This window comes from Chenopodium album, chromosome 20 (genome assembly GCF_948465745.1).
Source record: "Chenopodium album chromosome 20, dcCheAlbu1.1, whole genome shotgun sequence".
NCBI classification, from domain to species: Eukaryota; Viridiplantae; Streptophyta; class Magnoliopsida; order Caryophyllales; family Amaranthaceae; genus Chenopodium; species Chenopodium album.
In genome coordinates, this window is record NC_137853.1 from 1607342 (window position 1) to 1630396 (window position 23055).

At 36.1% G+C, this 23055-nt stretch overlaps 2 protein-coding genes and 1 pseudogene across 2 annotated transcripts; 1 reads left to right on the plus strand and 2 right to left on the minus strand.

Annotated features, from left to right (window-relative positions):
• Positions 1-78: 78 nt before the first annotated feature.
• LOC145599117 (extra-large guanine nucleotide-binding protein 3-like) lies at positions 79-8671 on the minus strand. Its single transcript, XM_081655528.1, has 9 exons — positions 8476-8671; positions 6606-8018; positions 6370-6507; positions 4869-4973; positions 4608-4787; positions 3640-3817; positions 2590-2843; positions 1764-1933; positions 79-881 (listed from the first exon to the last, which is right to left on the minus strand). Exons 2-9 carry the CDS (start codon positions 7593-7595, stop codon positions 284-286), a joined length of 2613 nt encoding a protein of 870 aa, XP_081511654.1. The 5' UTR covers positions 7596-8018; positions 8476-8671; the 3' UTR covers positions 79-283.
• Positions 8672-10063: 1392 nt separating this feature from the next.
• On the plus strand, positions 10064-12182 carry LOC145599119 (pentatricopeptide repeat-containing protein At1g31920 pseudogene; annotated as a pseudogene).
• Positions 12183-12430: 248 nt separating this feature from the next.
• LOC145597789 (uncharacterized) lies at positions 12431-17219 on the minus strand. Its single transcript, XM_081654034.1, has 3 exons — positions 16894-17219; positions 13372-14664; positions 12431-13006 (listed from the first exon to the last, which is right to left on the minus strand). Exons 1-3 carry the CDS (start codon positions 17074-17076, stop codon positions 12779-12781), a joined length of 1704 nt encoding a protein of 567 aa, XP_081510160.1. The 5' UTR covers positions 17077-17219; the 3' UTR covers positions 12431-12778.
• Between the last annotated feature and the right edge of the window lie 5836 nt (positions 17220-23055).

Sequence of the window (23055 nt, forward strand, 5' to 3'; positions counted from 1 at the left end):
TTCCATTCCCCACACCTACAATGTGTGTTCTCTCATGATTGAAGATTGTCACTAATCATGACAGTAAAACTTGAAAAATTAGTGTAGCTAATCATCAAGCCTTCCTACATGAAACTCAACAAATATCAACAAGCCTTTACAAATGAGAAGTTAGAATACAAAAAGAACTGATTAAATCGACATTGATAAGCAGTAACCAAATCAGCCTTAGCCTTTTAAGCTTTCTGGGCTTTGCATACCTCACAGACAGACATACATTTACACAATGTTACATACACATGTTTCATTCTTGCCTAACAACATAAGGAGAAGAACTCATGTCAGTGCTATAAAAGGAATCTTCAGCCCCGCCAAAATAGTTCTCATCCTTCTCTTCATCCCACCTCAGAATCTCCCTTACGTATTTAAACGCCTCATCCACGTTCACACGATCCCTTGCCTTTGATTGCCATACAAAAAGCTTCCGACCAGTCACTGATGCATAAAGGTCCTTGAACTTCATTGCCACGTAAAAGTAAGCCTGGTTGGCCAACGACTGGTTAGAGTGGCTAGTTCGAACAGGGCAGAAGTCATTAAACCATTTACATGTACGTAAGGGCACCCTGCCAATCTTTTCCTCAAAGAGGTCATATTTGTTCAATACCAAAATAAAAGGGGTATCCCTGAAGCATGGGTGTATAATCATCTTCTCAAAGAGCTCTTTGCTTTGTATTATTTTATTTTGAAGGAGAGTTCCACTCCCAGTAGCATCTGGAGCAATCCATGTTTGGTCATAGTCACTCAGAGCCACACAGAAGACCACTGCCCGCACATCTTCGAACATTTCCACCCATTTGCATCCCTCACTCATCCCTTTAGCATTCAACCTGATCAACTGGTACCTGTATGTAGCAGGATTAGAATTGTATTTCACTTCACAGTAATTACATGATAAAAGAAGAAATTGAGGGTAAAGACTAGATAAGACAATCATCTTTTTTTTAAAAAAAAGCTCAATAAGACAATCATCTTTTTTTTTTAAAAAAAAAAAAAGCTCAATAAGACAATCCAAAATTAATAAAAACAACACTTGTAATGCAAAGGTAGTAATGAACAAATTATATGAGAAAGACGTCAACATCATGTTTTGCAGAGATTCTGCATGATGAGACATAGAAGTAAGCTTTTGCTCATTGCACTATGCACACAAGTGTAAGAGTGCAAAAGGAAAAACACTTGCATTCTGTGATAAATCTTTACCCACTCCTAAAATAAGCTAGGACACTTGAATTTCATAATTAGAAGCAAAGGACACTGCCATAGGACTCATAGCTAACCAAGCTTGAGCTTTAACCAAAATTTGACACAGCCAAGCTCAGGTAGCTCCGTAGAGTAGGACAGGCTTATCAGGCTTACTCATAGAAAAGGCTATGCATTTTCATACTCAATTTATTAAGCATAAATGAAGGAGATAAGGTTTATAGTTGAGTGCTTATTATCTTGCTCATAAAAATAAAAAAATATACATGAAATGGCTCCATTTGTAGCATTTTAGGAAATTTGAAAAGGTAGAGTAAGAGGAAATCATTCTCCTTTATTTCAAATACAAAAATCTCCTTAGCTGTATCATGAAACTGATGCAGAATGTTCTTATGCTCAACAAAGCTGAGGCTCAATAACTAGCTAGCAGAATTCAAGAAGGATTCATCCCAAAAGCTATTGCAAACAAGGCTAACCAATCATAGTCATAAACTGAAATCAGAAATCTAGGTTAGAGCATTTACTTGGTCAAAGGTGGGGGTGCATCCAGATTCTCTGTATAAGACTCAGACATTGGGCTACGGTCATCAAGGGAGAATTCAAGAAAAGCCAAACCATTTCCTTGAGTCACGCCTTCTGCATACAAAATGTCTCTCTCTGAAGGTTCATATTCATTGCTTGACACCTCAACAGCCTGAAAGGTTGATCACATGAGCTAGATGCAACACCAAACAATACAAAGATTACAACCAATACCACATAGATTGTTCTAAAAAGAGGTCATGTCTCACGTCACAATCATGGTCCAACAATGAGCAATAAATTAAATACAAACATGTAAGAGTAAGACCAACAGCTATGTATGAGTCTTGACTCTTGAGTTTCAAATTAGCTTAAAATTCCAATGAGGGAACACGGGAAATCTATAACCTAATATATATAAGTATGTAGACAAAAGATCTGCTTTTTGTAAAAACCTACAAAAAAGGGATTGAAACTCTTTTAGAAAGATAATTAGTGATCTATCTTTCATTTATACATATATTGTCTAACTTTATCCCTTTTCAATTGTTTTCTTTTAAAGCTCAGAGCTCACAAGGTACTGGAAAGTCCATGTTTCAAAAGGAAACAGCATGTAATTGATATATCTGCGCATAATTAGAACCCAACCATAACCCACCAGACAAGGCACTAGTGCACACAGAGTCAAAGAGTGTTCATACTACTAAGTGAATTCTCATATATTTCAAATCCTCCGGAGCATGAAACTATGAAAGAGACAGAAAGGAAGTCCTAGCACAATCACATTTCCTATTGTATAAAGATAGCCAGAAAATTTTAGATATGTACCCGGCTTAAGAAGTAATCAGCAACATCCGGAAGAAAGTGGAGCCCATCCTTTCTTTTATATGTTTCTTGAATAGCAGGATCTTTCCAAACTTCTTCAACTAAAGGAGCATACTCCCGTGTTGCAGCAGGGAAAAACGCATCCAAATCACCAGTTGCAATGATGTCCAATAGCCAATCAGAAAAATGCTTGATTTTAGGGTTGATAGAATAGATGCTTTGACTAGTCCCAGTGGACTCTAATTCTGAAGTCCCACCTAAAAACATAAACAGAACATATCACTACATGAAGAGCTACAATATAATAAACTCATCTTTGTTCTTAATTTCAAGCTACAAAAGTATTAATAGTGTTTAATGAGCTTATCAGACAGGTAATATCTCAGTTGCTTGGCACTACCGCCTCCATTAACATAGGAATTTAGGCGGTAGTGCCAGGCAATTGAGATATTACCTGCCTACATTAACATCAATTTTTTTAAAAAAAATCAATACATTGACATAAAGGAATCTGTTTAGAGCTATAAATGGCTTCATTAAAAAATAAAAAAGCTAGGTAGCAAAATGTCATCATCTTGATTAAAGGGAAAATTAGCTAGAATTCACTGTACTCTCTTCACATTATTAGAAGAAAAACAAACTCCAATCTTGGAGATCCCCCGCCTATAATTGTTATATGTTGAAAGATGAGGTGCAAAAGAAATTCTGCATTTTGGAGATCTTCAGGCCTTGTGGCTGGAAAGAAACCATATAACTTTCTGGAACAATTCATCTGCTGAACATCTTAGAGGTTTCTGGCTGGTTTCCTAAGCTGATAGGTGTTAAGCTTAAATCACTAGTTATTGTTTAAAAGTTTTTTTTTTTTTTAATCATTATTTTTGTTGATATAGAGCATTTTCGTTTAAAAAATTACAAAATTCATAGAAATATTTCGAAGAATATGATTAGAAGAATAGAATATAAAGAGTGAAAAAAGTTATATATTCCATCCATACTTCACAAGATAATGGAAGGAAGCAAACAGCTAATTGTTACTCCATATTAGGGTATTACCTGCTTCATTATTTTTGTCATGTTCCCCTTGTGTCTGCATCTTTGCCATGTCTTCTTCCTCAAACCGCTCTCTTGCATCAAGCAATATACTTAGATATTTATACATATTGCTCTGAATCATCAATTTGATATCTTGCAGTTCTTCTGCAGTGAATGTGTTCCCATACAAAAACTTGGCCTGTCATGCATAGTAACATGAGCTCAGCAGACATAGACAACCAACAGACATATACAAATTGCAAAATTTTCTTAATTAGCCTACATGTTTCATCCATACATATATACAAAAATTTAACTTCAGCAAGTCATCCCTCATAGCAATATAGCACAAGCAGTGAAGTATTAGTACTAATATATTACAGATAACAGCAAAATAAAAGATATGTCATAATATTCTAGCCCTACAACCACTACTTTTTTTCAACCAAAACAGCCATAAAGAAAAAGCTCTTCTGGACTCACGAGTGTGATAGTGGGGAGGGTGGGGGGGTGGGTGGGTGGGTACTGGGTAGTGAAGGTCAATGAAGCTGAGGGAGTGGCTATAGAAAGCCTGGGATTGTCAGGATTGAAGGTGAAAGCACAGGTGGGAGAGTGGGAAGGAGGGGGAGTAAAAGTTGCAGTAGAAATGAAGGGGCAGAGGCAAGGTGAAGAGGGGGGGGGGGGGGGGGAATCTTGCCTACCAAAATCTCTTTCCTCTAACCCCCAACTCCCATCAAATATAAAAAATATTAAAACAATCAACAGGAAAGTCAGTTTATGCCAAACTCATGCAAATGCTACAATTAAGGCAATAACTCATACAAATTGCAACAAAACACATGTGAAGCACTGGTATATCAATAGCTGTAGGGAATATTTCAAGGTGTCTACAATAGCCCACAAGATCAAAAGACTAAATCTATTGGTGTCACGAGCAATTAAACAGAAAAACTTCCTCTAGATAAAGAGCATGAATCACTTGTAAATACCTGCTTGAAGATTGTGCTAGTTCCAGAACCCTCAAGTCCGAGAAGAAGAAGCTTCTGTACTCTTTTCTGTTCAAAATAAGTTGGCACAACAGTAGCATAATTGCTTGCCTCATCCCTTACTCCAGATTGGCCTTGGGGAAATGGCAAAGAAAACAATGCACAGACAAAGCGAGTTGATGCCTGTATCAGAATGAATTAGTAAATAAACTTTTGTTTGAGATTTGAAATTGTATGGACCCAGACAAAAGACAAATAACATACCTTCTCCCAAATATTCCCCCTGATATTGTTTTGACCTTCCTCCTCATAGCGACCATCATCATAGACCCAAAAATGAGTTTCACGGGGGCACTGGACATTGGCCAACTGTGTTGATAACGTTAAGAAATTTCCGTCAGATTCGAGGCATAGTGATTTTACAAGGAAAAGCAAATAAACGGTGAAAACTCTGTGAACTAATCAAGCAAGTTCAAATAATACATTCGCCAGATACAATGCGAATGCAGCACTTACTACACAAAGCAACAAAAACATAATAGATAAACAGAACAAATGCAAACAAGTTTTAAAGGCCTTTAGCACCATAGGGAAGATAGGAAGAAACTTGTGATCACGTTAGAGAAAGGGGTAAAAGAAGCTAAGAGAGAAGTTAGCAAGAACCAGCCATCACCAAAAGGACATAAGTCTCTATATGGGCACTTCTTTTTTGAGTTTTTTCCATGTCAAGTCTCACACACTAAGTTTTCTTCCTTTATTCAGGTATCCAAATTAACTTCACTCAAAGACATCCCCAATTTATTAAAAAATCGAATTCATATAAATGTCCTCTAATCCTCTCTCCAGCTTTAGTCCATCTTATTAAGTGCTTTTCATTTAAACAACGTGGAAATCCTGATCCAACTATTTTCAATCCCTCTTATAAGCTCTATGTTTCTCCCACACTTGGACCTATACTAACCAACTTACACAACACCACAAAAACAGATATCCACTGAGTCCAAGGAGCCATATATAATAATGTCTGCAAAGTGCAAACTAAATGAGAATAGAACAAACCTAAAATCTCCCAGTCCCAATTTATGCAGCCAACACGCACTAACATTACAATGTTTCTCCTAGCTTGATCTAGAATTCAAGCTATTTTCTAACAAAGACTTTGCAGTTATACCCATTGCACCACCAAGGGACCAGCCATCATTTTATCCATTCAACTGGTAGAGATCACCTTTACTCCATCCGTTCATTTTTTAACAGTGTATGTTTTCGGTTTTCAATATAAGGCTTGGCCCAAGAAACCATCTGTCACTCTTAACAGTACAATCCATACCCCTGTTATTTTCTTTCTGAGGTGTCCTAGTATCAGCATTGCATTCCTTGTGGTAAAATTTAATCCAAATAGATAGTCTCAATTTGGAAGAAGACACTAATTTTTCATAATATACTATAATGAAGTGAACAATGAGCAAACTGAGCACACTCACTTTCTCTGCAAACTAATCATAAAAGAGAAAATTGAGGCAGTTACTATACGAGCCCATTTAGTTTCAGAAACAATAGATTGGCAGACGATCAAAGTGATACAAAAACAGCCATCAAGTTCAATATCAAGGGCATTATAGGGTTTTCTTACATGTTTCGTTCAAAGAGTATTTTATGGTGTTTCATGTTTTCTCAAAAAGAGCAAGATTCCAGAGACTCATCACACAACACGCTAAACAATCAGATTGACATTAAAAGTTTAGAGTTAGCTTCAATGCCTCACCTTTAGCACTCTTAACTCAAGCTTTGTAATCTCACGGCCATTTATGTAAACTCCGGTGTTTCCTCTGCTGGCATCAGGGCTCAATTTTCCACTGAAACTCAGATTTGAACTTATGATTCTGTCAGGCTTCTCTCCCTCCTGTTGCATGAGAAAATCATGATCAGTGATTTTACATTATTGCTACAGTGCGTGTAAGTGTAACTATGTAACATCTCCAATGAATAAAAAAAACTGACCTTTCCCCAGAGACCAGACTCTTTGTCATACCAATATTTCCCAGGCTTCAACTTTTGAGGTGGCAAAGGACAGCCGAGTAGCTCAGACATTTCATCTGGCTTCAAAGGATATCCATTGACGATCAGCTGCTCTGGTCGTAGCTGATTGGCAGAACATTCCCTCTCAGCTATCATTATCTGCTTAACTTCCAAGGGACTCAATAACCGAGAAAGTACCCTAGAATTCTTTCCAAGTTTTGGCCGCTTCCATTCATCAATTGGCTTACCAATGCAAGTAACACATTTACGCCCCTCAGGCATAGAGCCCATAGCTCGAAGCACACAGTTACTACAAAACTTGGCATCACACACCAAACAGGCCTCTTTTGTTTCCCACTTTCCCTTTCCACATCGATAACAAACCTTTACATTTTGCTTTTTCTTCTTTTCTGTAGAAAACCCAACATACTCGGGATAAACTGGAGGTTCAGCATCAAGGTCTTTACTTTCAGATCTATCAACAGTATTAAAGGTGACCACAGGTACCCTTCTCCCTTCATTAGCTGTCTGATAACTCTGATTTACAGAATTACTTTCCGCGTTATGAGCTGAACCAGGAGAACGAGAAGGAGAAGCTGAAGAATAATCAGGATTCTGCAGGACAGACACAACCGATTCTGAACTTAATGATACTCTAGGACTTTCAGGGAGTGAATCCACAGCCCTTGCAATACGAGACACAGGTAAAGGGATTGGCTCAATGACCGGAGGATCAGAATCAAAGAGTTGTCTCTGAGACTCGGAAAGTGGTTCCGCAATGGACGCAGTGGGAATTAACCGAGCACTTACATCCAAAGGTTCAACTCTAGGGACTTCTTGAGAAACTGCTGGACCTTTATACTCTATAGCTATTGAATAATCTGGATTATCTACTCCCTGAGGCAACGATGCACCCGGCGGAAGCATCTTCCTAAGCATATGCTTCCAATCATCTCCATTGTTATCCTCCATCCTCTCCACCAACCAATTCCCAGATCAAATTTACTTCAATAATCCACAATATGTCCTTATATTACTCAAAGTTCCTAAACATCAATTTAAGACTAAAACCAATGTCATGTTCTAATAGGATATTCACCATCAACCAAAAGAAGACTTTTCCAAATGTCTGCCCCTATGAAAGTAAAGTCCACACCAATATTTCTCTAGTTGACAACCACAAACAATCCACAAATAATGAACACAAAAGTACCAAATTATCCTTCAAAATCAACAAATTGAGGAGAAAATTTTGACCACTAACTGAAAACCCAGATCAGATTATAAGTGCTGAGCAAATGCAATTAGAAATTACTTCACCTTACCGCCGCAGCGTCGCAATTAGGACCATCACCATTGTTCTGTCCACACCTTAGCAAGCTTCATCTTTCCAAACTACACACAAAGTAACATTTTAGCAATCTAATTCAATCCAATCCAATCCAAATTGTGAAGCAAAATTCAAAGCTGACTCATTCTTCTTTTACTCAATTACCCCACCTCAACCCCAATTAAAAAAACAGAAATTAAGGTCAAACCCAGAAACTCAAATCAACTATGAACACCTCCTGAAAACAAAAATTGCTAATTTTTTAACAATTAAATGCTGGAAATAGAAAAAGGGACTTCTGGGTAGTTGGAATTTTGCTGGGTCAAATAAGAACACAACAAATAAAAAAAGGGGAAATTTCCAACCAATCTATTTTCCAGAAATTTAACTACACAGGATAGCAAAAGTGGGTTCAGTGCAAAAAAAAAGAGAAGAATAAAACGAAATTTCCTTTTAGGTAAAAATCCGCAAACCCCCCTTTTGTAGAGAGAGAAAGTAGAGAGAGAAAGAGAGTCAAAATACCTATTGAAAGGGACATATTTCTATTGATATTCTTCTCAAAACGAATCTAATTTGATCAGACTTTGAGAATTAGAAAGTTTCATGCTTTTTCATTTAACCAACTCAAAGATTTAATTTTTATTATTAACCCAAAATAAAAATCAAATCTTTTTTACATGAAGATGAAGAAGACAAGAAAAGAAGATGAATGGGTAAATAACACAGTATGCTGAAAACAAAGCAAATGCAGAAATATGGAGTTTATTTTATCTTTTTTCCTTTTATCTTTTTGTGGAAATTAACTGTTAAGAAAAAAAGGAGGATCTTTCAAAAAAAAAAGAAAAAAAGGAGGTTATTATGTGGGCCCGCTAAACCCACGAGAAGAAAGAAAGAGAAAGAAGATGATGAATTGGGTTTGGGTTGGTAGCTGAGAGAAGGAGCATGATGATGATGATTAATTAAGACAATGACTGTTAATAGTAGTAATTGGTGGGAGTTTGACTTTCTACTCCATTAACAAACTACTCACTTTGGATTTCTTGTGTTATTTAGTGGTAATCACTTTGGATACTTAGTCATTTTCAATTTTAATTTTGCACCAAAAAAGAAATGTAATTTCGTGTAATTGTGTACCTCATCTATGTATTAACAAAAATATATTCACTGTACGAATATGTTAGATTTGGTAGGATAGACTTTGTTTGTAAGAAAAAAAAAATGAAAAAAAAGTGTAGGTCATTCAAGATGTGAATAAATATGGTTTGATATTTTAAAGTGATGTATGTATTCTAGTTAATGGTGAGTTTGCGAGTGGATTTGGGTTTTACTACTAGGACAAGCTAAGGTGAAAAAAAAATAAATAAAAATCCAACTTCAACATTTTGGTGAGTTTGATGGTTTGAGTTATTCATAATATTAATTAATTAATTAATTAATTCATTAATATTATGGACAACTCTGTTTAGAGTTAGAATTAAATTATTGAGCTACCCATCAAAAAAAATATAAAAAAGGTATTAAGCTAAACAATTTAAATATTGGCTATTATTACTTAAGTAAACATTTCTAAATACTCCATCTTCATTCTGAGTTTCAAAGATAGAACTTGACTCGACAACAAACGATAATTAAATTATAATAATTGAGTAGTCTCAATTGGAGTGGAAATATCTTTTTCCATGGATTCTTATCGTTGTATTGACTAAACTCAACATCATCAATCATAAATGTATTAACCTTGACCATGCTACATTGTTTTTATCGTGAAATGTTAGTTATTGTTGGCTAATCTCAATATATAATTTTACACACTAGTGTTATTTTTCATTCTATATATATTCAAGAAAGGGAATACTCGTATAGTTATATGATGTTGTAAATTATACACTCGGATGTACTCGTAAGTTGGATTGTGATACCCTATCATGACCAAGCCATCAAATAATTGTGCAGCAGCCCATATGTGGGCATGGGCTGTGGTAATACCAACTTGAAAAGGGTATGTAAACCCAAACCCAGAAAACATTATCCTATCTAATTTTACACATGTCATGTTAATTGACATCATTTCTCTGGCTCAAATTCTCCCTCCTAATTCTTATGGATCACATTCAATCTTCATTTTCCAACTTTTTTTCATGGGGAATCTTTTCTTGTACCCTGAATTTAATTTGAAAAATTAAATCACTTGAAACTTGAAAGTGATTTTAGTCAACTTCTTCTCCATTCATTTAAAAAATATTGGCTTTTTGCTTAGAAAAATTCAGTCTTTGCTACTTAAGCAATTTGTTCTTGCTTCAAAATGTGATTAAAAAAAAGGATGATTAAGCTACCAATTCTTCATCAACCCCAAATATTATTGCCATTAGAAGATTGCCCACAAATCCCAGATTGCAGTATAAAGAGGAGAGTGAAAGACTGTGTTTCCTTGTTGAAGAAATGCAGAGCAATGGAAGATTTGAAGCAAATTCATGGGCAAATGTACAAATTGGGATTGTTTTGTGATTCCTTTTGTGTTAGTAATTTGCTAGCTACTTGTGCTAATTCAAATTGGGGAAGTATGGATTATGCTTCATTAGTTTTTAGCCAAATTGATGATCCAGGTACATTTGAATTCAACACCATGATTAGAGGGCATTCTAAGGATAGTGATTTTGAAAGTGCACTTAAACTGTTTGATGAAATGCTTCAAAGAGGGAATTCACCTGATAATTTTACTTACCCTTTTGTTTTAAAGGCATGTGCTGGTTTGGGTTTGATAAAGTTAGGAAGAAAGATTCATGGGCAAGTTTATAAATTTGGTTTTTCTGATGATTTGTTTGTGCAGAACAGTCTGATCAATATGTATGGGAAATGTGGGAATATAGTGGACTCTTGTGCTGTGTTTAAGGGAATGGAGCAGAAAAGCGTTGCGACTTGGAGTGCTCTTGTTGCAGCTCATGCTAATTTGGGTATGTGGTGGGAGTGTCTAGAGATTTTTGGGGATATGATGGAGGTGGGAAGTTGGAGGGCAGAAGAGAGCATTTTGGTTAGTGTGATTTCTGCTTGTACTCATCTGGGCGCTCTTGATTTGGGAACGTCGATACATGGGTACTTGATAAGGAACTTGAGTGGCCTAAATGTTGTAGTTGAAACCTCTTTGATTGACATGTACATAAAATGTGGCTCTATAGAGAAAGGGCTCGACCTTTTCGATAAGATGAAGGCAAAGAACCGATTGTCTTACAGTGTGATGATTTCAGGCCTTGGGATGCATGGGCTTGGTCACGAGGCACTACTGCTGTTCTCGGAAATGCTTGATCAAGGGACTGAGCCAGATGATGTTGTGTATGTAGGTGTGCTAAGTGCTTGTAGGCATGCTGACCTAGTAGTAGAGGGTCTAGAATTATTCGAGAAAATGAGGCATGAGCATAAAATACAGCCAACAATCCACCATTATGGTTGCATCTTAGATCTCCTAGGCCGAGCTGCCATGTTTGATGAAGCTTTTGACCTGATTGAGAAAATGTCAATTCCGCCCAATGAAGTAGTGTGGCGAAGTCTCCTGAGTGCTGCTAGAATTCATTGTAACCTGGAAGTAGGAGACAAAGTAGCAAGAATTCTGATGCAACTAGGCTCAGACAACGCTGGAGATTATGTAATGATGTCAAATATGTATGCTCGAGCTCAGAAATGGACAGATGCAGCTTCTGTTCGAAGTATGGTGTCAAACAAAGGATTGGATCAAGCTGCTGGATTGAGTTTGGTCGAGGTAAAAAGAAAGATGTACAAATTTTTATCACAGGACAGGTCACGAAGCAATTGGAAAGAAATCTATGAGATGATCCACCAAATGGAATGGCAATTGAAATTCGAAGGGTATGTGGCAGATAGTTCAGAAGTTCTTCACAATGTAGATGAAGAAGAGAAGAAACAAAGGTTGAGGTATCATAGTCAAAAGTTGGCCCTTGCTTTTGCACTTCTACTTACACCTGAACATACTACTATCAGAATAGTAAGAAATGTCAGGATGTGTAGAGATACTCACAGGTACACAAAGTTCGTCTCTGTTGTCTATAACCGCAAAATAATTGTAAGGGATCGAAATCGTTTCCACCATTTTAAAGATGGAAATTGCTCTTGTAGAGATTACTGGTAAATAAATCTTCAGTTCTCAATTTTTTTCTCTTTCTATTAACTTCAATTTCTAATGATATGAAATAAACAAAAAAGACAATGATATGCCTTAATCTTTGAAAGTTAGGATCAAAAGTAGCTCAAAAGATGGAAGATAGACTACTAGAGTAAATGTAAATTTTTGGCTAATTGGTCAGTAGAGTGTTTCATCAAGCACTAAACAGTCGGATGGATTTTAGGGATAAAAATTGAGTGAAAAGAAGAAACGATACAAAGTAAAGGATATTAGGGACATTGTGCAATTTGCACCCCTCCTAAAGCTGTATATGGCGGAAAAAAAGGCTCAAATGACCACCAAAGCTTTTCAAAATACAAGTACGGAGTACTATATTTTCAATTCAAAAGTACAAAGAGAACATGAATCCTGGAACACTTACAAATTCAGGTCTTCCAATTCAAGACTTCAAATGCTATAACCAATCGAGTTTCAGTGCCACAACAAAAGAAGCAAATACACTGATTTTCGCCAGCATTGTAATGCTACAGTTTACACATATACATATCTAGGATTACTGCATTAGCCCGTGGTCTGCTAAAGCAGACAATTTTCAGCATTTACAATATGAAGTTGGACCAGAATAGACACGCACATTGTTATTAAAAAAAATAATAATAATAAGAATAGACCATGCACGTGAGGAAGCAGGTATTAATTATTTGGGTGAACAGCAACTTGGTGAATGTCCATCTCTTTCAGCATAACTGAACGCCCACAGGAATCACATGGAGCAGTTCTAGAACCACAAACACTCTCATGCTCTGTAAGTCCTCTAAACTTATCTCGCATATCCATAGGGGAACTCCCAGCTTGAACTATGTCTCCGCAGAACCGGCAAGTAATCATCCGCATAGGACAGTCTGAGGATTGATGTTGAACCTGCACAAAAAGATCGATTACAGGTGCAGCGAATCAGAGAACACGCACACAAGTGAACCACCCAGCAGAGTGTTCAATATTCAACCTCAAATAACATTAATTTATGCTAGCTTAACATAAATAATATGAAGTAGTACTGAAAAAGCTAATGGTCTAATATCTCCATATGGAATTCATGTTTCAATTAAATGTAAAACATTTGAGATGAAGATAATATTTCGATACCTGGCATTTTAAAAGTTTTACTCAGGGACATTAAAAGTTTACCTCTAAATTAATGGTTTAATGATTAATTGCCATAATCTGTCGAATTCACAGGTAAATTTACTAATATAGTAATATCTACACTTTGAAAATTTACTCACCATTTCTTCCTTTTCAAGAATTACGCCGCATGAACAATGAAGGGGCTCATGGAACACGATCATGTGCTTCTCCATCTCTGCTTGTTGAAAAGCCTTTCCACATCTATTGCAATGCACGTGGTTCTTAGCATCCTCCAATCTTAGAATGACACCGCATCCTGCATACTGGCAAGCAACATTGTGTCTACGGCAATAAGCTTCATGCAAAGCTATACTTCTACTAGGTATATAGTGCTTGCAATTCCCACATTCTACAGAGTCTACATCAATAGATGATGTGGACAACCCAGCTTGCTGACCACGGTTAATATTATCCTGAATATTCACCAATACCTTATACTTTGTTGTTCCCTTGAAGCCATAAATACCAACACTATAAGTACCCAGCCCGAGATTCTGATCCTGAGAGTTAAGAATCAAAGTCTTGGAACCCATATCATGGGAAGACCAGTGGTGCTGATGGTGTGTGGGAAACATCAGCGGATGTTTGGATATGTAAAGATCAGTATCCCCAGAGTCTGTATCCGCCTCCAACTTTACTTCTATTCTGGCATTGCCAGATGCAATTGTGCTCCACATATCATTGTCAAGCGAGAATTTGTAATACATATATACCCCTTCCTCAACAACTCCAGATTCTGGTGCGCCAAAAGTGAGCGGTATCAAGACCTTTTGGTTACTCTTCTCAGAGCCTGCATCAGGATTGACAATGTCAACCTCAATATCTGTCTCCAAGACAGAAACACTTGGGGAGGGCTTTAATTCAAGGACACGTAGCTTGAATGTAAGCTCTCCATGTCTAACTGTAATCACCTCATCTTGAGAAAGGGTTGCATGCTGGCGAAGGCTTGTTTCAAGGACAGCCTTGTGATTTGGTATGTCCAAAAAGCTAATATCTTCTGGTTGAAGTTTTGCAAATGATCCTTTTGACAACCGAACATACTGGATCTCAATCAATGGGTGATCTGGTGCTTCTGAGGGAAATAAATTACTCCATACATGTGGAGGAAGAGCAACAAACCCTTCTTCTGCTGTAAACTCCAACACACCTGAATGTGTCACTCCACGACTCTCGCTATTAGCAGAGGTGTCAGAGGAACTCTCTTGACCAGCAATGGACAACCGGAAGTATACAGGCCCTTTGTCAAAAGCGCCTTGATCAGACAATCCAGTGAAGCAGGATGGAGGCAGCTTGATCTTGTCTCCAACATCTGGATAAAGAATGGCTTCTAAGATGCGATGAAACATGATTCCTCCTCCAGACAATAAATTTTCGGCTATTTGCTCATCTGCCTACAATACATAATCAGATAGAGTTTGATATAAATATCTTCATGTCAATCAAACACTAAAAAGAGTAGCCAGTAGACGAAGTGAAAGGGTTTGCTTCATAGTGAAAGCTTGTAATCACTTTGGTTAAATTTACTTCTGATAATAAAATTCATCAGCAAACATTAACACATATCATCTACTCATCTTTATAAGTCATAATTACAAATAATCCACTTTTTCCTATCAAGGTTCTGAAGCATTTTGATGCCCGAGCTTATACTCTCTCTGTCCCACCAAGATTGCCTCATACCCCTTAGTTCGCTTTTTTAAGAGTTTGCCCAGTTGAAAGCATGTAGATTTTCTGGGGCAAACTCAATGAGACATCCACGTTTGGTATATGAAGAAATTTTTGTGGAACAGAGGGATTACCGTATATATATCTCAACTTCAAGGTCTACAACCCAAAAACTCTCTAGTCCAGGTTTAAATTTCAGAATGCAATTATGACTAATTAAAGAGTTTATAATGTGATCTGCATCATCTAAATCACCATACAATCAATGCATAGTAGGATATTGAAATGCTGGACCTTTCTATTGGTTGTTTCATGGTTCATCTAATTTCTTGATCTAATCTTTTGCAACACCATTAATTTTACAAATAATCAGATAGTATACATCCAAGAAAAGAAATACAAAACAAATATGTTACATAGATCATTGCATTTTTTAGAAAATATAAAATATGTTTGTGCCTGTGGATATATGAACTAGTATCCAATTCTTACAAAATCAGTGCTCCCTGTCGTTTTTGTACCCAGAATTTAACTGCATCATGTGCATTGTTACATTGGTTCAGTCATTTGTTTGGTTAACTTTCACTCCCCAGCCCACTTAAGCCTTACAACGCTTACATAAGCATTGACTTACACAAAAAAAAAAAAAAAAAAAAAAAAAAAAAAAAAAAAAAAATCACTACAGCCTTGATCCAAAGTCCCATCAGTGCACACAAAGGCACTTTCACTAAACAAACCCAAGTCAATTGTGAGATTTGTAACTAGTTCATACTTTCTTTTTTTTTTTTTTAATCTCTATGTACGAAAACATTCAAATCAATGATAATCAATACGAAGTAAACTTTAAATCATCATGCACAGACGCACAGTTGAAGGCTTGTTTGTAAAAAATGTGGAGCAACATAACATATTGGGATGGATGGATGAAAATTGAAGAGTCTAAACAGCAAAATTTAGCCTAAAGAATATGTGAAACACAGTTTTCATAGATCGAGTAGCAATGATTCAACAGTTTTAATGTGATGGAAACACATGCTTTCAAAAATTTCCCACTTCGTGCCAGTACACTAAACTATTGAACTGTATCATTAGCAATGTATAGGCACAACAATGAACAAGGACAATTATTAACATCCCATCCACATAATCAAAACTTGTAACCAGAAAAGGTTCAAATGCTGGGGAATCAGGCCCCTAGTCCCTAGATAGACAAACGGATAGCAAATTCCACTGTATCTTTAAACCTTGAAACCCGACTAAAATTCTGTGGAGGCGGTGTTCACGATTACAAGCTAACCAACCCCTAGATTGATAAACATATGGCAAATTCTACAGTATCTTCAAACCTTAAAACCTAATGAAAAATCCGTGGAGGCGGTACACAAGATTAAAAGATAACCAGTTCCTAGATTGACAAACGAATGGCAGATTCAATGGTGTTCTCATTTAACATTCTTCATCAAAGCTGATGGCACCAACACAAGCAAGGGAACACTCTAGAAACATCTACCTTCATATACTACACTATCTTCACAACCTTAAAAACCTAATCAAAAATCCGTGGAGGCGGCACACGAGATTACAAGTTAACCAATCCCTAGATTGACAAACAAATGACGAATTCATGGTATTCTCAAATAGCGTTCTTCATCAAAGCTGACGGCACGAACACTAGGAACCAGAAAGGGAACATTCTAGAAACATCCAGCTTCATATACTACACCATTCTCACACCTTAAAACAAACCATTTTCTTATCAATCATAAAAAAATGCCTGAATTGATTTCTTTTGTTCTTCTATAACAAAATTTCATACCTAGCAAACACAATCTTAATTTCCCTTTAAACTATCAATCAATAAAAATTGAAATCAATTGATTCAAACAATCCACAATTTCTTCAGCAATAAATTCAAAAAAATCCGAATAAAAGTGATATTAGGGCAAAACACAAACCTTAATCTGAGCTTCAGCAGCATCAAGACGACGAGCTCGCTGAACTTCTTCAATGGCTTGGCGTTGTCGAGAAGCTTCTTCTTTAGCCTTCCTTTCTCTTTGAAGCTTCAATTTGGCCATCTCTTTCCTCTCATTTTGCTCTTTCTGCAACTTTTGTCTTGCTCTTCGAAGCTCATAATCCATTTTTGAGGTTACTGGTTCTTTGAGTTTTCTGGGTTGATTTTGGATGAACAAGGAATGAATGGATTAGATCGCAAAGAATGAAGCTTGGAGAGAAAGAAAATAGAGAGAGAATTGTATAGTTAAAGAAGTTTTGGTGGGAGAAATTAACAAGATTCTACAACTATTTGTAATTTCCTCTCTCAAAGGTGAAGGTAGATTTTAACGAGTTTGCCAATTCATTGCTTACGTCACTCGGAATTTATACCCTTATTAAACTACTCCCTTTGTCTCGAAATAATTGAGAGATGAGAGAGTTAACTTATTCATACATATGTGATCGGAGAATAAGTCAGGTGCTTAATTTGTGGACTACTCCCTTTATCTCGAAATAATTGAGAGATGAAAGAGTCAACTTTCTCATACATATGCGATCGAGGAATAGCACAGGTGGTAAATTTGTAGTCAAAATTAATATATAAACTAGATGAAGCCCGTTCGATGCACGGTTTGTTTGAATTTTTTTTTTTTTTTTTTTTTTTTTTGTATTTATTAGCTAAAATTTGTTATATATTTAGATAAAATTCCTAATATTAAAAGATAATATTTAATATTTAATTATTTTAAACTTAAAAATCTCATTCGTCAATTTTGCTTATGTGGCATTTGAATTATTTAATTTTAAAAGAAATTAATATTCTCTTATTTAATTGGTTACTACTAACATTTATAATCTTACATGGCGCGCTAAGAAAATTAAATCCTACGTGGCTCTCTAAAAACTCGGGAAAAAACTCCCCTTTATATATATACTAGATGTAAGCCCGTGCGATGCACGGTTTTTAAATATTTCATTTTTGTATATATATATATATATATTTTGTAATTTCTTAATATTTTTTGTTTTTATTTTCTATTCTATTATTTTAACATTAATTTAAGATAAAATATTTTGTTAAGTTTTAAATTATTCTTATTCAAATTTGCGTATATAGAACTTGAATTTATAAATTGAAATAAATATTATCTCATTCATCGGATAGTTAGATAAAATCATTAAATCAAAATATATTTTTTAATTTCTAATTATTTGTTAAAATAATATAAATCCTAATGTAAAAGATAATATAATAGATAATTTTTGTTTTTTTTCATTATTTAAATCTTAAATTACTATTTTTTGTTTTCAATTCTCAAATTTCATTTGTTAATTTTTTCTTAAATGGCGACTGAAAATATAAATTCTAAATTAATATATAAATCTAATTTTTCATTGGTCGAAACATTACTTTTGTTTATATGGCGTGCGATGCACAACTTTTCATATACATTTTATATATAAATATTTTTTGGCGATACCTTAATTGTTTTCTTGCATTATAAGTTTTAAAAATTTTGTATGAAAATATCATATCGTCAGATATTTACATAAAACCATTAACATCAAATGATAATTCTATTTTTTAAATATCAAAATATAATTTTTAGTTTTTTAAATAATATAAATCCTAATATCTAAAGATAATTTTTAGTTTTGTAATAAATAAAAATGATAAAATTTAGTGTTCTTAAATAATTAAAATCCTAATAAATTACTATTCGTCGTTTTTACCTACGTGGAAAAAATTTAAAATTTCATTCGTCACTTTTGTTTAGGTGGCGAATGATTTTTTTAATTCTAAAATAAAATAGAAATCTAATTTTTAATTGGTCGAAAATATACCTTTTCTTATGTGGCGCTCCCAATGCTCTCCAAAAATGCCTACTTTATTTATATAAATTAGATTAGATTAGATTAGATTGTGATAAAAAACCAAAACATGTTAATTATTACGGAATGGAGGTAGTAGTAAACATGGGCACGGGCCGTGCCCGTGCCGCCGCGGGCCGTGCCTGGCCGTGCCGGGGTGGTGACCGTGCCGTGCCGTGCCGTGCCGGTTCTACGGCGGGCCGTGCCGTGCCGTGCCGGCAATTGGCACACCCCGGCCCACGGCACGGCCCACGTGCCTAACGGGCCGTGCCGTGCCGTGCCGCGGACCAAACCGTGCCTCTTGATATTTTTTTTTTTTTTTAAAAAAAAAAATGTTAAAAAAAACGAATTAAAAATAAAAATGCATATAAAAAAAAAAAATACGAGTGCGATAATCCGAAAACATAAAAAATTGAAGAATAACTTATTTTATTATATGACGGTAGCCGGTACGAATGTACGATAATTCAATAATACAAAATTACAAAATAAGTAATGATAATTAAAAATCGTACAATAGTGTATGAATATTGAATAACTTCATTTATTATACGGAATACGAAGTTCGATAATACAAAAAGAATACAATATTGTATAATGTAAATATGTAATCATGTAATTATTATTGGTCGTCTTCGTCTTCGCCTTCGTCTTCATCTTCGTCTTCGTCTCCTAGAGGTTCAAGGTCATCCGCCAATTGAGTGGATTGAGAAGTATGAGAACTAAAAGAAGTCGACGTTCCTTCATCGTCGTCGTTTTGTGCATAAGTACGATCTTGAGAACGTGTTTCGGCATCCAACCAATCCTTGAAGCAAACACACATTTCAAGTGTTTCGGGTTTTAGTCTTGTTCTTCTATCGTCTAGAACTCTTCCCGACGCACTAAAAGCTCTTTCGGAAGCAACGGAGGAGACTTGGATAGCAAAAATATCACGAGCCATTGCCGACAAAATTGGATGTTTCACGGCTTGTGATTTCCACCAATCGAGGATGTCGAGGCCAAACTTCTCTTCGTCGTCCATGCCTTTCATGAAGTCGTAACTTAAGTACATTTGCAACTCCGAAACATCGCTTTGTGTTCTCCTAGATGATGATGATTCTGTACCTGAATACTTAGACATCAAGTTAGCAGCTTGTGCAAATAAACCTTTGGCCCGTTTACTTACATTTTTGGATGTTTGAGAAGGGGCAAATCGAGACACGGTTCCATATTTACTTTCATAAACATTATATAAATTAAAAAACTCATCCGTCACCTTATTTTTAAAAGTTTCAACATCATCTTCAAAATTCATGTTACTATAATAAATATCAATTAATAAAAAGGTGCCATCATATTTTTGTCTAGGATCTAAAATAGAAGCAAAAATATAAATCTTAGGAATATCGGTGTAATATTTACGCCATTTATCCTCCATGGATGGAAGATATCCACGATAAACGTGTTGTGATCGGTGTTCCGCAAAAAGTTGTGCAAGTAAACATGCATTGCTAAGAAAAGAATGAGCACAAGGATTATATACAGAAGAAAAACAATGTGTCATACCATATAGTAATTGTAAAAACTGCATATATTTTTCACAATTAGCCCAATCATCTTCAAGTAAAGCATTTTGTGGATATTTCATATTATAAAAAAGTGTTAAATGAACCTTGTACTCGATTGCCCGACTCAACATTTCATAGGTGGAGTTCCACCTAGTTGGACAATCCGGTGCTATTTTTATGGTTTTTATCCGTTGTTGCCTGCAAAAACCTTTCCATTCTTGATATCTCATGTTAGAGCTATTAATAGTGCAAATAGCATTCCTTATTTTGTGATAAAATGGACCAATTGCTTGTGTTCCATCCTTCACACACAAGTTAAGAACATGATAAATGCATCTAACATGAAGTGCTTCTCCATCTAATACTAAATCGGTTAATTGGGGTTTAACCAAATTCGCACTATATGTCATAGAAGTTGCGTTATCGAAAGTCATAGACATGATTTTATCCCTAAGACTATATGCATCAATAGCTTCCATTAAATGATGTGAAATGTTAAGACCGGTATGAGGGTATTCAAGCATTTTGAAATGAATGATGCGTTTTTGTAACATCCACTCATTATCTAACCAATGACAAGTAACACATAAATAGTGAAGTCCGTACCCACCATCCCATGCATCGGCGGTTAAAGAAACTCTACAAGGAAGATTAGCTAATTCATTTACTAATTTCAATTTGTACTCTAGATAAGTCTTCATGGCAGCAGATCGAACGGTTTTTCGGGACATTTTTTTGTGTTTTGGTTGTAGTGCTCGGTTAATATAGTTGTTGAAGGCATCATTTTCGGCGAAAAGAAAAGGTTGTTCTGCATGTACAAGCATTCTCCCAAGTTCATCCCTATCTCTCTCGTAATTGTAAATGAAACCTTGTGGATGGAATTGAGAAATTTTAGGTTGGGTTGGATCACTAGATGGTCCACCACATTTTTTTGTATGCCTAGTAAGGTGTCCCGTCCCTCCCTTGGTATCGGCCGAGAAAATTTTACCACAAGTCCGACACTTGCATTTTTTTCCATCTTTACTTAATTGATAATGTACCCAACATCACTCTTTCTTTTGGTTTGAGCAAAATCCTCTTCGGTACACCACTCTAATATGTTAGGATTATGGGTGGATGGTTCACTCGACCCGGAAGCTTGTGTTTGGCTACCTTGGGAAGGAGGAGGAGGAGGAAAAGGAAATTCATATTGTTGAAATTGGGTTTGTTGAAATTGGGTCCAAGGAGCCATATCATCCATTTGTTCTTGCCCTCCCGTGTTTTGGGGATGAAAGAAAGGGGTGGAAGTGTTTGGAAAGGGCATGTTAGGAGAGGGAAAGGGCATGTTAGGGGGGGGGGGGCATAGACATTGAAGTGTTTGGGTTTGGTGATTCCCTACGTGTTGACTTGGCTTTTCTAGAGGAGGAGGAAACGTTCGGGTTTGATGCCATGATTAATTAATAATAATAACACAACTAACAATAACAAAGTAACAATTAACAACAATGAGATCAATGAGAATTAATTAGTAAGTAGTTTTTATATAAATTAAATTTTCAAAAATAATTATAATAATAGTAGATTACTTGGATCAATGAGATCCCAGGTAGGAGAGGTTAGGAGCGACGTTGTCCAGAGCCCAAATCCCGCCTTAGACAGATTTCAACAATCCAAATAACCCACAATTAAAATAGAAAGTAGTTTTTATATAATTAAGTAGTTCCAATAATAATAATAATAATAATAATAATAATAATAATAATAATGATAATAAATTAATAATAATAACAATAATAGTAACAATAACAATAACAATAACAATAACAAATTAAAATAAAGTTGAGTTAGATCTTACAATGACGCTTCAATGCTTTCCCAAATTTATAATTTCCCGAATTTTTAATTTCCCGAATGTAAATATAACAATTTTTTTTTTTTTTTTTTTTTTTTTTTTTTTTTTGGTAGTAGACTAGTACAAGTAATAATAGTAAAAATGTAAAATTTATAAGAGAGTAGGAATTTTTTTTTTCTTTTCACAAAAGAGAGGAAGATTGTATGTTTTTTAAGAATTTGAGAATTGAGAATTTGGGAGTAAGAAAATTAGAGAATAAGAGAGAAGAGATGAGTTGATGAATTGTGAAAATTTTGGAGGAAAATATGAGGTATTTATAGGGGATTTGGGTGGGAAATGGGGTGGAAAATATGGCCGTTTATAGCTGTTGGAAAACGGCCATAAACGGCCATATTCCAACGGCTAGTGGCACGGGCCGTGCCGTGCCGTGCCGGGCCGTGCCGGGCCGTGCCTGGCCGTGCCGGGCCGTGCCACGTGCCGTGCCGGCGGGTCGTGCCGGCCCACGTGCCGGCCACCGTGCCGCCCGCCGTGCCACGGGCCGTGCCCGTGCCGGTCCCAAAAAAGTTGTTCACGGCACGGCCCACGGCACGCCGGCGTGCCGCCGTGCCGTGCCGTGCCGGCCACCGTGCCCGTGCCGGGCCGTGCCGGAGTCGTGCCGGGCCCGTGCCGCCCGCGTGCCGGCACGGCCCGTGCCCATCTTTAGGTAGTAGTATAGTGCTCGCATAATTTATACGGAGTAAATCATTGTGTTATATTCCGTAGATAATTTAAAACAAACTAAGGCTCTGCTCACTAAATCCGTATTCACAAACTTTCAATATACTATGATTCTTTACAATATTTGCACATTTCGTATTTTACTATTATACGTAGTA